Below are 16,933 nucleotides of genomic sequence, written 5' to 3'. Positions count from 1 at the left end.
GCGGTACGGCTTGCCGCCCTGAGTTCCAGTCGGCAGCGGATGCTGTGGTCAGAGCGTTCCCCAGGCAGGCTCCGGCGGTTGTTTTCTCTTCTTTAGGTATTTTAGTGGGTTTCTCGATGCTGAGCTGTCAGTATTGCCCGGGCAGGTTTTCCCGGTATCCAACCTCAGTCCTTCTTAGTCCTATTGCTACAGCCGTGTCCGCCGTGGTGATGCTCCGCTCTGCTGCAGCCACCTCCTGTGCTTCTGTGGACCACCATCGTGCTGGCCCGCCGGCTGTTTGCTCTGGATCACCTCAGGCTGGTGACGGCTTTCTTGAACTGTCTGGTGTGCAAATCTGAGAGCCATGCTTCTGCTGAAAGCCTGCGGTGTAAAGCTGAGAATTAATTCATCTGCCTTACCGGCTGTAATTCTTTAACACTTCAAACCGTACGTCAGCCTCTTTGGCAACGGGTTGTCACCGTTGACCTGTGCTCAGCTTTGGACGCCCTCTAGCCCCAGTGACATTTTCTGCAGAATTAGTCGCAGCCTGTGTTTCCAGTCGTGTTTGTGTACTTTGTTCCCCAAGCACAGAACCTTGCACTCGTCCACATTAAACTTTCTCCTATTTTTTTTCCCCACTTACATCTCATTTCTACCTTGTGAAAAGTATATTGAATTGTGATACAGCGTGCTTGAAGCTCCTCCTAAATAGGAGGAGCTGCAGACTTACTAAGGTACTCTTTTTTTATTCACATCCTTAATGAAAGGTAGGGTGGAAGTCTGAATTGTACATGATCCAAATTCAGCAGTGTCAGTAACCTGTGTTATCTTTGTAGCTGGTCTTGGAAAAGTAATAGAACATTTCTTCAGGGTACAGTGAATGTTGTAGGCCTGATCTCATAGCCAAAAAGCCTTTTTTTAATCAATAGTGGGAAGTCAGGAGTATGGGATAGGGAGGATTCACAAAGGTAAAGTTCCCTGCTATATGTCAAGGGCTCTCTTACACTAGAATAAACAAGCCAAGCTTTCTGAGCCTTCTTGAAGACTTTTTTTTCCAGTCATCATACTAGCCCTTTTTCTGTTATTTCTTGTAGTTTAAATTGATCTGTTTTGAACAGTTAAACATAACATTTACACAGTTGCTGATTAGGCCTCATCAGTGTTTTCATACAGTGGCTTGAGAGCTTGCTTTATTCACTGAAGACAGCTCAGTTCACCTGGTACATCCTAGGATCAGCTTGTCTTTTTTTCCCCATGTGTCACTTAATTGGTAGCTCATTATTGCCTTGTGACATCTAGATGTTTTCTTTGTGATTACACAGGCAGTGCTTCAGATCTTACTAGTCTCCAGGTGGATCACCTTGTCTGTTGTGGTTTAACCTGGCAGGCGGCTAAACACCACACAGCCGTTCACTCACTCCCCCCCTCCAGTGGAATGGGGGAGAGGAAAAAAAAAAAAAAAAAAAAATTCATAGGTTGGGGGAAAGACAGTTTAATAGGACAGAAAAGGAAGGCAAAAATAATAATGATAAAAGAATATACGAAATAAGTGATGCAGAATGCAATTGGTCACCACCTGCTGACTGATGCCCAGCCAATTCCCAAGCAGCGGTCCCCACCCCCTGGCTAACTCCCCCCAGTTTATATACTGAGCATGACATCATATGGTATGGAATATCCCTTTGGCCAGTTTGGGTCAGCTGTCCTGGCTGTGCCCCCTCCCAGCTTCTCGCTGGCAGGGCATGAGAAGCTGAAAAGCCCTTGACTAGTGTAAGCACTACTTAGCAACAACTAAAACATCAGTGTGTTGTCAACGTTATTCTCATCCTAAATCCAAAACACAGCACTGTGCCAGCTACTAGGAAGAAAATTAACTCTATGTGCTATGACCTTCATACCATTGAATTTCATTCTGGTGGTATCGCTCCAGCCCTGAAGACAGTACAGAACTTCAACATTCTTTGTGGAATGTCACTAGTAACCTCTGTATTTCTTTCCGCTGAGCATGTTGTCTTCTTCCGGTCAGTCAATGTATTGCTCCCTTTACAATTATTATACATTTTAAATTATTTTCTCATTTGTTTTATGGCACAATATTGTATGCTTTTCTGAAGTCAGCTTGACTTTTGGGAGGTCTCAACTTTGTATTCCTACTAGCTGTGGTGACAGGCGGCTTCTGGCTTTTCTGTTTCCACTGTAGAAAGCAGGTCAGATAGACCTTCCTCTTGCACAACTTTTTAGAGGGAAATTTCAAGCTGTTAAGCAGTATAAGTCAAGACAATATATGATTTCCCTGGCTAGTATTTTACTATTATTATTTTCTGTTATCCCCCGCAAGTTGTCTTCTCCACTTTGTTTCCCTTCTCAGGCTGTAGCTATTACGCTGGCAGTTCTCAAGAAGAAATGGAGCTGGGGAAATAAAAGTGTAGAAGAGTTTGAGTATTAGGTTTCACCAGAGTGCCTCTTCCTAAGCACATCTTAATGAATGTCTTGTCAGGGAGCTTTTGTGAGTCAAAGATCACAGGCTGTGTGGACACCTTTCTACCACGCAGAAAAAGGGAGCAAGCAAGACTGGAGGCAGTGCTCTTTTTTTTCTTTCAGAAGACTGAAGTTAGAAGAGAGGTGTGCTAGGTGGAGAATCACACCTGATCCTCATAACTGTACCAACCACAAACATAGCTGCTGCCTCCCCTTCACCTTTCAAGCCATTGAATCTTCTGTTCCAGCTCAAGGAATAGACTTGGCACTTACAGGAGGAGTAATCAAGGTGTATCTTTCTTGCAATAATTGATGTGTTTGAGAAGTAATTATGGGTAACTTGGAAAAACGATTTACCCAAGTCAGGAGACTCTTTCTCTGCAAGGGTTTTATTCTGAATTTCCCTGCTTTTCTCTATATGTTTCCCACTAAGGCAGCTGGAACATGTTTTATGCAGTAGAAGTCAAATTATTAAGAGCCTATGCCTGGAAACATTCTCCTTACTCAAAACTCAGTGAAATTGGCTGGAAAATGTCCTCTGGAAGCCATAAAATACCTCTTAGTGTTTGATACCAGTATTCAGGGAATGTAGTCAGGACAAGGGCATAAGAACCCTTACAAGAACAGGAGGGGAAGAAGGAAGGGAGAGCAGCAGTGAAATGGCTCTTTTTTTCTGAAGCTGGGAGCTCAGGCTTGGATAGCTGAGCCAGAGATCTTTGAGTGTTTCTTTGACAGAGGAGAGCTGTGTCAGAGAATCTGCCTGGGACCACAGAGGTTTAAAATGAGTACTTGGTGGAGTGATTATCGCTTTCGTGCACCCTGGGAGAAAAGACAACAAAAAACCCCTTTATCTGTGGGTTATATAGTTAAACTCCCAACTAAGGAAGCGTGCATTTGCACATCCCTTCTGTCACTTGGGACTGAGTTGAGAGTGCGTATAATACTACAAACAACTAAAACCTTTGAGAGTAAACTTTTCCTTACGTAATTCTGCCTGGGATAAATGTCAGTAAAAAGGAAAGCAAAGATGCAGATCTAGGGGGAAAAGAGCACTTCAGTAATTTTAAGGTTTTATCAATAGAATGTAAATCACAGGTTCAGTTTAATTATTGATATGTACAGTAATGTTAAAATATGTTCTGTATAAAGAGTTGAAACTGGTATATACCTTACCTGGGTCAGTGTAAGTCTCCCAGAGTGGCAGGGTAAATGCTTGCATCTTTCACAGTTACACAAAAGCTAGAAAGTAACAATTGTAATTTAGGGTTTAGCATGCATTTCCTTGGCAAGCAGGTACAATGGCTTAAAATATTACTGTTCCCCTCCTGGAGGTTAGTGCCCACACAGACATGTGAGATCTCTTAAGCTGCTTCAGTGCTGACCACTTTACATGGCAATTCAAGCTGAAATGGTAGTAACAAATAGTTGAGAAGGATGGTAACATCTTTAACTAAGTGAATTAAGATGTGTCTCAGGGACTCCCTTCCACAGTATTTAAAGTTTTGTGGGTGTCAAATTGTGCTATATTGCAGAGTTGCTTTATCTTCCACTATAAAGAGCTTTTAAATAAATAATAGCCCCCCAAAGCCTTTTTGTATGACTTTTATTGTCCTGTCAGTGGGGCGCACAGTAAATGCACGCTGACATTAGTTGCAGGAATTGGTGATTATGGTTTGCAGTCCTTAAGCTTGAATAGTTTTTTGAATAGCTTTACATATATGTGTTTAAGAGTTTTCGTTACAGATTTTTACCAACCCCTGAGAAACCTCTATCACAACTTCATTCTAAGATGATGTCAGTTGAAACTGTTGTTTTGGGAATTCACAGGGTCAATGATTTGAAGACTGGTACGCTGATAGGAATTGACAAATATGGAAACAAATACTATGAAGACAAAAGAAACTTCTTTGGTATGTGTGCTAAGGTGAACACCTCCTGACTGACTGTCCAACTTTGTATAGCTTGTGTAGTTTCTGCTAGTGAAATAGAACTTGTTGCCTGCCAGACTTCCTCGCCCTTGACTTGTGTGAGTCTTAGAGAGGGGGCTCATAGAAATACTTTGACATCTTCTGTCTCTCTGCTGCTTCCCTCAATTCATTTGCAAACATGGACAATCTGAAATAATAAATATGGGATAAATATAAGCCAGTCAGCTGCTCTCCATGTAGGTATGCCTATATGATGATGTGATTGAGAGCTGAATTTGGTCCTTGACCTAAAAGCTGATAGCTTAACAGGTGGGGGAAGAAAGAGAACTGCCTTTAAAACTGCCTCACAGCTGTACTTACTTATATGATCACTTCAGGGCAAAGAAACACAGGTTAGCTTAAAATTCCTGTTACCTTAAGTAATGGGATTTTAAATAATGTTTGTAGAATACTTAAAAAGGTAGCACCTAAAACAATGAAGGTGACACGTGAGCAATTAACATGCTGGTTAGGCCAAGCTCTGCCTACTGTAGGTTAACTTGTAGGGTACCTGGGGAAAGCAGTTGCTGGTAAACGTTGCTTGGTAGTTTTATATGGCTGAAACTTAGTTTAATCTTAGGTTGCTATTGGCAATGTCCTTTTGGAAAAGACTCCTTCTAATGGGGAAAAAAATCCCCAAACCTGTTTCTCCGCCTGAAAATTTTCTAAGTTCCTATTTCCCGTTACTTATACAATAGCTAAAACTTGCTTCCTTGTGAGAGCGTTAGATTCAGCCATATGAAAATACAGTAACGGTGGAAATACAGAAGACTTAGAAAAATAAAAGCTGTACTGACTTTGAAGTAAGTGCCCATAATGGTAGATACTTTTAGTCAAAATACTTTTCCTTGTGTCTTCATGAATTCTCTCCTTTATATGAAAATAATTTATTTTTTTGAGCTAATACAGTATTTCTGTTTGTTTACTTAAGGTCGACACAGATGGGTCATCTATACTAATGAAATGAATGGCAAAAATACGTTTTGGGAAGTTGATGGAAGTATGGTGCCCCCCGAATGGTAAACCATTTAGCTTAATAATGTGGACAGATACCAATTGTGTAATTGCCTGTATATTTTCTTATATTACAAAGCAGAAGATTAAAAAAAAGCCAAACAATTTTATGGTAATAAAGTTTTCTTGGACGCAGCTATCTTATATATGACCAGAAGATTTCAGACTGGTTACTTTTAATTTTGAACTGCATTCATAATGTTATATGTTCTATTGCTCACTGTCCTGACGGTCGCAGTCACTGCTTCTTGGAATGAGAAAAGCATTTTGCCAGCCAGATTGAGCAGGTCAAGCCAGTCTTCCAATTTTCCTTATTAGTTGTGATTTCATCTTAATGGTTTGGCAAAGCCTACAATAGCATTGAGCAGCCAGAGGTAGAAAAAATGTTTTTATTATCCATTTTAGACAAGAACCTGAAGAACGTAAGGCAATGATGGAACAACATTCCTTAATCCACAGCCATTAACAGCACAGTTGTTTCAATTGATATACATTGATACTCTACAAGATGATGAACAGCAAAGGACCAGGATGCTCTGTGTGTTGATTGCTCCTTGACTATAATTTTTCTTAAGGTTTTACTTTCTGTCCATGCATTTCAGTAATAATTCTGTACAACCTTGAGTTCCAGAAGGTCTCTGGCCGCACAGCTGTTAATACTCTTTTTGTCTTCCTAAATAACTCAGGAAAAACACACACCAAACAAAGTAACAGTGTATACTAGCAAAAACAATCTCTACCTGATTCTTGAGGAATATGAATAGCACTTCAGCCACAAAGCAATGAAAGGTGATATGAAGTAAGAGGTGCTTGGGTAGACTGAGCACTGGTGAACACTGGTTTTTATTATTCCTGTGATAGAAGTTCTGTGCCAAGGCTGAGATTGATTATCTAAACTCCTAAATTGTGGCTCTCGTTAGAACATTTGAGAAATGCATGGGTAGACTGTCTAGGTAGTCAATTTTGTTTCAAATTCTCTCAGCCTTAAAATTATGTTTGATGTAGTTAATGCTTTTTTATGTCTTCTCCAGCAAGAGCTTAACGGCATTGTTTTTTAGAAGTGACATTAGAATCTCCGAAACTAGCATGTTCGTGCCAGTGTGGGGCTGTTCCTTGTTATCTGCATAATAACTGTTGTTTGGTTCTAGTTTTTATCCTTTCACTATTAGACTGTGCTGGTTTTCAAGGTTTTCCTTATTTTGAGGCATGGGTTTTGTTGCTGGTTTTTTTTTTTCTTTGCTTGTGCTTATGTGTTGTTTATTGTGTCCTTACAAACCTCGATAAAGGGTTTCTTCCTGAGTATCAAAGGGATGTTTCTAGGATTAAGTAGCTTGTTTAGATCACATAAATTAGTGAGGTAGAAAAACTTGTTTTCCTATCAATGTGGAAAAAATTGCCCTAGAAGAAACAGTAAACGTTTCATTATTTTCAAGACTGGTCAGTGCAATGGGGCACGAAAGGGTAAACAGTCCTGTGGTCTAAGGTATTTTTGTCAGGAAGCTTAGTTGTGCAGTACTGTTCAGTTTTTTTCTTTTTTTTTTTTTTATTGCTGATAAATTTGTATGTCCCATGGCAACCTTAGATGTTTATTCTTATGTAGGAATCCTAGCTTCGTGACACATCTACATCACTGACCTGTAATTCAGTACTGTTTAGATACATCTTTAAAAATAGAAGTATTTTGACTGGGAATAAATGTCTTTTAAGACTCTGTATTTTTTTTTTTTTCATGTTTTATTTTCATGTGATTGGTATACTGTCTTAAATTTTTAACGTGGCATAGGCTTCTGAATTGAGACTGTTAATATATTGTACAAGTTGCTGTCAGTGTAACACTGGGGTTGTGCAACTACGCAGGAAATGAGTGGTTTTTTTGGACCCAGAAATTTGTTGGAAATCAATTAGATTGTGTGAAATTACTTCTGTGAACGAAGAGATTAATTTGGTCCATAGTATAGTAGTATCTGTCCTGTTCGTTGTAAAAAATGTTTCTTTCTTAAAGCACTAGCCTTCCCTTCAACAGATGGAAAGGTGAGACAAGTTTGTTGTCCTTGGGTCAACTGGGAAGCATATAAAGTACTATTGTAACAGCTGGGTTGTGATCCGAATACTTCTTCTAAACACTGATTTTTGACTGTGGGTTTTAGTTAATTCAGCTCAGTAGAGCATTTTGTGGGTATGTTGTTGCACCCTCTGCAGGTGGAAGCAGGTTTTACTGCACTGTTTATGCTGGTGTTACTTTCAGAAAATATTTTGCAACTGTCATGCCTAAAGATGACACTTTTAACAAAATCGAGGTTTAAGACCAGGGCTAACCTAGAGATTTCAGATTTTCCTTCTTTAAATAGTAATGCTAACTAGTTTGTAATGATTTTGTAGTACTCTTATAAAAATCCTACTGTAAGTAGGATTACACTACTGATTATTGTACCAATTACACTATTTTCTTGGGAAGTATAGAGAACACTAGCAGGTGTGCAGGAAAAACACTTTCTTCCTTTTTTTTTTCCCCCAGTATAAGTCATACTACAGGTTTCTGGTTTGTGTTTTCTCCATGTTTCTAGTTGTTGAATATACCGTGCATCTTAAAGTATAATTTTGTGGTCAGTCATTTGCCTTCAGGACTGTGGAATATGAATGCTTGGATTGTTGAAATACCAGTGGACCTCATCACGCATGATGAATTGGAAAAAAACATTTTGGTATATTGAAGAGTTCTGAAAACAACTGTCTGGAAAAAATAAAATGAGAATTCATTTAGCTACCCTTTACCTCCTGTCAGATACTGGAGAAAAGGAAAAAGCAGCAAGAAAAAACATCTCATATGTAGTAACATATTGTAATACCGTTTTTAGGAACTACTGAATATTTTCAGTATTCTGAAATAATTAATATAATGTCTTTTGACAATGGATGTACTGAAATCACAGTCTGAAGGAAATGAAAAGAGTTGTTTTGACATATGTCTACTATACAGGGAATTGAGACTGTTGCTTTTTTAAAACATTGACCTACCAGATTATGTAGGCTTGTGGTTTATTCTGATTTAGTTGTATTGTTTAACTTCTTTGTTACTCTGGGCTTTCTTTTCTTATCTTCAAAATGAAGATGTTGGTATCTACTTTGTTGGAGACAAGTTAATTAGATTTTTTTTTTTTAAATTCCCTCAATACTTGCATTGGGAATGATTAGTATTAATCTTCTTGTAATGCTATGCAAGTTATTGGGCAATACCAAAATACTTGTTTCGTTTCCTACTGTTCAGAGCATGTTGTTTGCAGGAACTTGGTAGTTCCGTTTGTGAACACTGATCGGGTGTGCTCTGTGAACATACAAACAATAAAAGTTAAATCTGTTTATACCAATGCCTGTATGCGCTCTAATTAGTGCTTTCATAGATGTCTCTACTACCGAATTGCTCTAGTCATTGGGCTGTGTGGTAAGCTCATTTCCATTTTACTGTTACATTAGAAGGCCCAGTATCGCCTTTTGTTCCTCATTCATTTATCTCCCAACCTGAAAATACTACAATTAGCAAATCACCCCCAGGAGTCCCAGGCGATACCACTTTATACAACTGGTATATGCTGCTTCATGCATGTGCTCACATTGAGGTGTAGTCACAACTTGTGTACAGGTGCACTCATTACAAGCAAAACTTTTTTCTCCTTGCTCAGAAATAATAAAAAATCAAGCAGGAAGATGATACGGATAAATGACTTTCAGGTTTAATATTTTATACTTTTGTCTCTGTAGAAAAGCTTTTGAATGGTTTCAGGGAAGAAAATGTTAGCGTTAAGAGGAACCTGTGACTCCTTGGGAATCCCTGAACAGCTTATAAGTAGTAGTTAGGGTACCAAAAGTATTTTCACAGGCAAAGAGTTTTCATAGTTAAAAACTAGCTATCTTGAATGTGTACTTCTTGATAATAATGCGGTTTGCTCTCTTCCTAGGGCAAGGGCTATAGGGTTATAGTTCTCTCCATCCACCCTCCCACCTGCCCTGGTAGAAGCAGGCTTGGATCACAGGCAAGCTGAAGCCTAGGTGAAATGTTCTGGGCAGGTTTGTTAGTAAGGAAGTGTGCTTAAAGCAGTGTTAGCTTTTTTCCCCCTTAATAAAAGGCTGCACAGAGAAGTGAAATATTAGGGATGTAAAATATAGATAGATGAATCAAAGTGCTCAGTGCTGCTTTTTTCATGAACGTTATTACCAGCTGCAGATTATCTGCACTCCTAAGTTTGGCAACGTGGCAAGTTGCATTGTCTCACTTTGTGATCACAAGAGGAAAAGGAGGAGTGAAATCATATGGTTGGGTGTAGAGACAGAGGGCAGGACCCTGCTTTTCTGGCACCAGCAGCCTCTTGCTTTATGGTGTGCAGGAGGAGAGCAACTAGCAGTGTTGCAGGATGATCTGGGTTTTATGGTGATGGCAGATTGAGTAAGTCCACATTATACCGCTGGGAAAGAAGTGTGCCTTCCTGAGAAGTAGAAAGAATTACTGCCTGCACTCATGCAAAGTGACTCTTCCTTTCTGCTTATTACCAGGAAGACTTATATAGGGTATAGCGCTTGACCAGTGGAAGAAGCCTAGGGAAGAGCAGCAGGAACAATCAGACCTCTGAAGACAGCTGGAAAGATTTGGGGTTGCTTAAAAAGGAGAGGAGATGACCATGGGTATAATCTTGAAGCATTTAATCTCTTGAGGAAGAAAAAGGCATAGTCCGTCTTTCACAGATAGATGGGTGGAATAGGAAGCAGTAGGTTTAAATTAGAGAAGAAGTGATACAGATTAGACGTTCCTATCCTTACCACTAAAAAATTGTACTCATCTTCACTGGTATAACTTGGTTTGGGACGATGAGCAAGCCAGTATTACAGCAACTCCATAACAATTTAAGCAGTTGTCTGCTGGGAGTGATGTGATGTAGCTGACTCTTCCTTGGGCCTGAAGCATATGCAGAGTGTCTAAATCCCTTCCAGACTTGTATTTCTTGATTCTTTGATCCTCACATCTAAGGGTTTGTCGGTTATTTCCACTGAAACAAGGTGAGGGGAGAGGACCGAGTATCTTACTGTCCTTAATCTGTTTGGGGTCAGAGGAAAGAGCAGCATATTTTTCCCCAAAATTTCCTATATCAGTCTTGATTTTCAGGTTATGTTCACATCACATGCAAAAGTTCCCTATGTGTCTGCTTATTCCTGTCATGGGCTTCTATGTGCGATTCAGTGATCAGGATACTCCTGTAGCTGAAATTTGGAAGAGCCCAAGTTTGCATTTGGAGGATTCTGGGAGGTTAAGCTTGAGCCCACTGAGGGGGCGCAACTTGGAGCCCAATTTTCTACTTTCAACAGGGTTATGCTGTGGAGTAAGGCTTCCTTTTGAGAGCATGTAAAGGCCATGCAAGTCAAGGCCTGATATCCTGCTGGTTGCTAGAGGTGTGCTTGCATCACATTCAAAGCCTTCTGAGGCTGTCCGCACACTGTTCATTTTATCATTTATCTGGTTTAATGTAATTTGGATTGTGTTTTGGCCAAATACTTTGCAAAAACAAATTGACAACTGGTTTATGTGTACAAACTAGTTAAAAATAACGTGTTCTTTCAATATGTTATGTCCTGTGGGGAAAGAACTGTAATTTCAGAATAGTTTTCTCCTTTTGCAGGGACACTTCCTTTTGCCAGCATTGTCCTATGTATGTGCAATGTTTGTCCTGTACTTTGATGTGTATTTCCTTATGGTGCAAGTCTGACATCTTTGGAAGGAGCTTCAGGGTTGTTAACTTCCTACAATGAAGTATTTCAAATTTAATTTCAGGTTAATAGTCTACATCCTCTTTGTTAGCTGATTTGACAGCTGAAGGAGGGAGAAATGTAGCATCTCTGACTTAAAGTGCCAGCATACTAAGAAATGTAAAGAAATGTGCTGTTCTCCTGTAAAACTGCTGCTTTTCAGGTCTGCCTGCGAGGGAAAACAAAACAAAAAGATTGAACTGAAAAGGAATGGGGGAGTAAAATTTCCGTCCTTTCAGTAGCTTCACAATAAATTTGGGAGTTTTATAACTAGATTAAATGCTGATGTGGTGTTTTCAGGTAAATGGGATGCTGTCTCATTACTATACAATGGTATCTCATAGTAGCTTGCATGAGAAATCAAAGTTATGTCCCATTTGTACACAAATAAAAACATGTTTCTTGTCCCTTTTTCCTTCTCTTCCCATACATAGACCTGGAATAATAAGTGAAGACTATCTTTAAAATAAAAAAAGCTACTTTTTATGCTAGTCAAAGTTAAATACCTGATTTTTCCTTCACTTAAAGTACTAGGGAAAGCACTGAAATACTTTTTGCCCTTTGACCATAACACACATCTTCACTTCTCTTTTGTCTTGTTGCAACACAGTTAACTTGTTGAAAAAAATGGATGCTAGCAAGTTGGCAAACGTCCTGAACTTACGTAGACGGTGCCTGAACCTTGCAGATGCACATATGGTAGTAGCTACGGAGTTTGTGTAGCATCGGTTCTTGTTTGACAGCTTGTACATCATATAATTGGCTCCAGTCCCTTGTAGCTTCAGTTTGAAATCTCCTTGCTTTTAAATATTTGTCTGACTTGGGAGAAAATTCTACATAGTCTTGAGGGCAGCTGGAGATACTTTGAGGTGTCTTTCATCTGTTTGCCCAAGGAGAAGTCCAGAGGCTTTGCTAGCCCCAGTCTGCTTGGTAGTGACTCTGCTCTGTGATTCAGGAAGCTGCTTCAGCCTCTTCAGAGCTTCTGCTATCCTCCTGATTTCCATTGCTCTGTGCAAGTTGTCTGCTTCTTTGTAGGTTTTAAGACATTAATTGCTTTTGAATCCTGTTTTTCCATGCCTGGATTTATAGGCAGAGTTTGTATAGAAATCCGGCCATCTGCAAGATGTCCAGTCTCATTATTCATGCTGTTCAATGTAGTGCAGGAAAAGCTTTTCTTGAGCATCTGGGAGTAGAGTCTATGAGACATCAGGGCTTCAAAGGACTCTTTGAGGGAGGCTGTCAAGGGGAAAGTCTTCCCAAAATAAAGTTTTCAGTTTTTACATATTTTGCATAAGTGGAGAGTGGGAGCTTTTGTTTGAGAGAACAGACTCTTTGCAAATCAAAATGCTTTTATAAGTCACCTGTTGGGCTTCTGAGGGGAATCTGTTGTGACCAGGCTTAAGCCCTGAAACTTAAATATAAGCGTACTTAATAGTGGATGGAGTTCTAAACAAACTTGTGAAATCTCTTCAGGCATTTCAGTACCTGTGACTGTACTGAATTGTCTTGTAGGTGAGCAATTATTTTTCTACTTTCCAGTGAGAAAAGGGAGTTTAAGGAGTGTTTTTGCTGATCTATTTAAATTTGAGCCCAATATCATACTGATATTTTTTAATTTCAGAAAATACAGAAAGCCAATATAGAAATGCTTTAATTACTCCAAAATACTGTATTTTAAAAGACTTCATGGATTTAGTCTTAGAAAAGCTGCAAAACAGTAGTTTAAATGACAGAATAAAACTATTCTGTTTTCTGTCTCCTGAGCTAAATGAGTAATTAAGCTCAAGTCAATATTGTGATGATTTTTCTGACATTTCAAGGAGTGAGTGTACGATGTAAGTACACTCGTAACAGAAGAGGTGCCAGGCATCATGCAAGCTTGAAATCTAGTTGATTTTAACTGAGCTTTAATACAGTTCTTGTGCTCCACCTGCTCCAGCCTGTCTTTCAGGGCCTTTGTAACTGCCTTTCTGCCCGAGAAGACAATTTTCTGTTTGTCCTGTTGGTGTGCACGACCCTCGGGGGACCGTGAGGACTGTGAGGCATGGCAACAGGTACATAAATAGGGTTTTGTTTGCGGGATCCCTATCCACTATTACCAGAAGCGTTGCCAGGTGAAGGTGTGTGAGTTTAAGTTGCCTCTATATGTTACGGTAAGCAATTTTGAAAAGCTGAGGCTCCTCTGGAGTGATACTATGAAGCGTTTTGAAATGCAGTACTTAAGTCAGTATTGGCAGAATGTATATGGATACATGGACTGTTCTTTTCCCCTTCCTCCCATGCCACAAACTGTGTGTTTCTTTGTGTTTGCAGTGGAGAGCCGGCTTGTTGGATATGAGCATATGATCCCACCTCAGTCAAGTTAGCTGTTTTACAGCGTTTCTGCCAACTTTGATGCTAGCCGTCATAGGACGTGGTATCTCAGGTGGTGTGAAGCACACTAGTGCACAGAATTCTTCTAACCAGTGTGAATTGGGAGAGGGAGTTCACCTAAGGTCGGAGCTTTGTGTAATGTGGCCAGGGCATTTCAGAGGCTGGGTAATGCCAGGTTTAAAGTTGAGCAAGGCCTGATCCTGTATCCTCAGACCACATCGTGATTAGTAGTGCTATGGGGCCACCTTCTTCCAGACAGAAATCATTACCCAAAATCTTTTTTAATAGAAGTAGTGGGAAATGTATACTTCAAATGATACCAGATTTACAAAGGAGAGTGGGGGAAGGAAGAGAGGGATCCCCTTCCCATTCCTGTTGCATTGGGTCACTTCATCTGAACGTGCGTATAATTTTCAAACTCCTAAGTGGATGATTTTTCCCATAGGAGGCCATTCTTTATCTCTAAACAAGGTTTTTCTTCTTACTTTTAAAGGATCTTACGGTTCCATGCGGTTTTGTATTCAAGCCAGCTTCTGGCAGTCTGTAGTCCTACAATGTGTGGCTTTCATTGGGGGTTTTTGTTTGTTTTTTACTTATAGAAAATGAACATGTGGCTGACATTTTTTTTTAAAAGTGAGATTTTGTACTAAAGTTATATGCAGAGTTGTGAGTTTTTCTGAAATAAATGTCTAGAAGCTCTTTGACTGAAAAGATAATCAACCTTCTGTAGAGCTCTTCAGATTTAGAATATACTTGTCAGTCTATTTCTCACTACTTGTATTGTGGTTTTGTTTTGCTCTATCAATGAAGTGTGCCGGATTAGTTGCTAAAGGCTGAAGATGCAATTTTTAGGCTTTCTAATAACAACTGGAGTAGAAGACTTCGTATTTTTAGGTCAAGTCTTTGGCAAAAGCTGATTAGCAGAAGCCTCTTTAATTCTACCTCAGTAAAAAATACATAAGCTTGCAAAAAAAGTCATAACCTCACTTCTGTTGTAACTGTGCATACAGTATGAAGTACATGTAAATTGGCAGATAATTAAAACATTATTCAGGTTTGAAAGTTGCTTTGGGCACTGAAATAGAAATGGGATTAAATCAATTCAGTTGATCCCTGCTGTATGTTTCAGTACATTCACAGTAAATTGTTATGGAAGATATTTTGCTTGATCTTTAATGTTGTTTGCACAGGGGAGGATTGACATTTAGTTCATAGGTAAAGGATAATCACTATAATCACTTGGTAATTACCCCATTACAGATTGGTATTAATCATTTTATTGTGCATTCAGTAAACGTTTATGTGATTGTTTTAGGTGAACCTGCATCATTAATCCATATCCCAAGTGGTAGCCTCATGAATGCTTTGCAGATGGTATTGAAATTGTTGTGCAGCGTAGTCTTCTGGTAATTAAAAAACAAACAAAACAAAACAAAACCCAACAAAAAAACCCCAGACAACAAACCAAAACCTTGTGGTTTTGTCAATTGTAGTGCCTGCCTTGGCCTGGCTGGCTGGTTAAGGCCATACAAACACGTTACAATGAAATATTCTCTGCCCAAATACTAAGCGTTCAAAGGAACAGGAAATTCAAACTCAGGTGTGCTTTCAGTTGCTTGGAAGCAGAACTGTTATTTATCAGTTATGTTTGTGTAATGACTTTAAATCAGTGTCCTGTAGTCTCATTCAAAATCATACTGGATTAAAATTATTTTTCCCCGCTCTCAAAATAAATACTTAGTGTCTCTTCAGAGGAGAACCCTTGGGAGTCAGGAGGAAGGCTTGTTACAGATCATGTAATGTTCTCTAATAACTGTGTCTTTTTCCTCTTAAGGCATCGCTGGCTTCACTCAATGACGGATGACCCTCCAACTACTCATCCACCAGTTGCTCGTAAATTTATCTGGGAGAACCATAAATTCAATCTGAGTGGTACTCCTGGACAGTACGTACCTTACTCTACTACTCGCAAGAAGATACAAGAGTGGATCCCACCTACAACAGCTAGCAAATAACAACAAAAAAAAAAGTGACTTGCCTCAGCTTTGGCTTTCAGCATAAATTGTATTTTCACTGATTTTGTTCAAAATAAAAGCCTCCTATAACAGCTGTAGTTTAGTTTATTGAATTGGGGGGAAAACAAGTGAGAAAACATTGGGAAGAGGTAGAGGACAGAATACATGACAAATCTTAATCTCATCAAGACATTGGGCTTTTTGTCATACTGTCAGTGGCTCTTCACGTAAGCAACTCTCAAACTCTTTTTAGCATGATAACCATTCCTGTGATAGTCACTTCTCACATTTGTACCATTCAACAGAATACAAATATAAATCTGAAATACAGGATTCTCATCTTTAACATTATCCTATTATAGTCTCTGCATGGCAAATAATGTACTATTCTAGGAAGCCATCTCTTTATTTATAAGACAAGTTAGAATAACAAGGTCAATCAAGGATTATAGTTTTTATTCATAAATTCTTTGTGCATGAGTATGCGTGCATTGCTGTATTACAATATGGTATGATATATAAAACTTGTAAGGATACAGTAATCAAATGACATCTCAGCCATAAGTAGAGGGCCCCCTGTTACAAAAATCTTTTTTGTTGCTTCTGTGTTATTGAGATTCATTAGAAGATGTTCTCACAAGGGTTTGGGATGGGCTGTTTGCCCTGTTGTGACAAGACCTTAAAGGTCTTTGGAAGTTTGAGAGCACACGCTTGTTTGGGAGGTAGAGAAGTAAAATGTCCCAGAACCTATTCTCAAAAACATGAAGTTTGCAAGTTCACATTTGAAAGAGAGTTGACTGGGGCTGTGGCTTTTTTCTGCATCTTGCAGTTGGTTGATTCTTATTCCAGCCTGCTTATATTTTTTAGCAGAGCTGCTGACTCCACAAGGCTTCCTGTGCCTGATGACCGAGTCTGTAGATAACTGACAGTGGTGGGATGCCCACTCAGCCCCTCACTCACTCCACCACCTCAACTGGATGGGGGAGAAAATAGAAAGCTTATGCGTTGAGAGAAAGATGGGGAGACTGCTTGCCAGTTACCATCATGGGCAAAAGAAACTTGACTTTAATTTATTGCCAACTAAAATAGATTTGCATAGTGAGAAACAAAGGCAAAAAAATGTAAAGCACCACCTTCCCTCCCCACCCTTCTTCGCAGGCTCAACCTCACACCCTCACTCCTGACTCCTCTACCTTTGCCCTGCAGCAGTGCTGGGGAATGGGGGTGGTGGGCAGTCCGTAACAGTTCCTCTCTGCTGCTCCTTCCTCATGCGTTCCCCCTGCTCCAGCACGGGTCCTCTCCATGGGCTGCAGTCCG

At 39.6% G+C, this 16,933-nt stretch overlaps 1 protein-coding gene across 1 annotated transcript; it reads left to right on the top strand.

Moving 5' to 3' along the window:
* Positions 1-4,246: 4,246 nt before the first annotated feature.
* On the top strand, positions 4,247-15,710 carry NDUFA12 (NADH:ubiquinone oxidoreductase subunit A12). Its single transcript, XM_019474032.1, has 3 exons — positions 4,247-4,367; positions 5,356-5,443; positions 15,436-15,710. Exons 1-3 carry the CDS (start codon positions 4,247-4,249, stop codon positions 15,614-15,616), a joined length of 390 nt encoding a protein of 129 aa, XP_019329577.1. The 3' UTR covers positions 15,617-15,710.
* The last annotated feature ends 1,223 nt before the right edge of the window (positions 15,711-16,933 follow it).

Source organism: Aptenodytes forsteri, unplaced genomic scaffold (assembly GCF_000699145.1).
Source record: "Aptenodytes forsteri isolate BGI_AS27 unplaced genomic scaffold, ASM69914v1 Scaffold360, whole genome shotgun sequence".
Lineage (NCBI taxonomy): Eukaryota > Metazoa > Chordata > Aves > Sphenisciformes > Spheniscidae > Aptenodytes > Aptenodytes forsteri.
The sequence above is the reverse complement of the archived record's forward strand: the minus strand, read 5'-3'. Positions and strand labels throughout refer to the sequence as shown.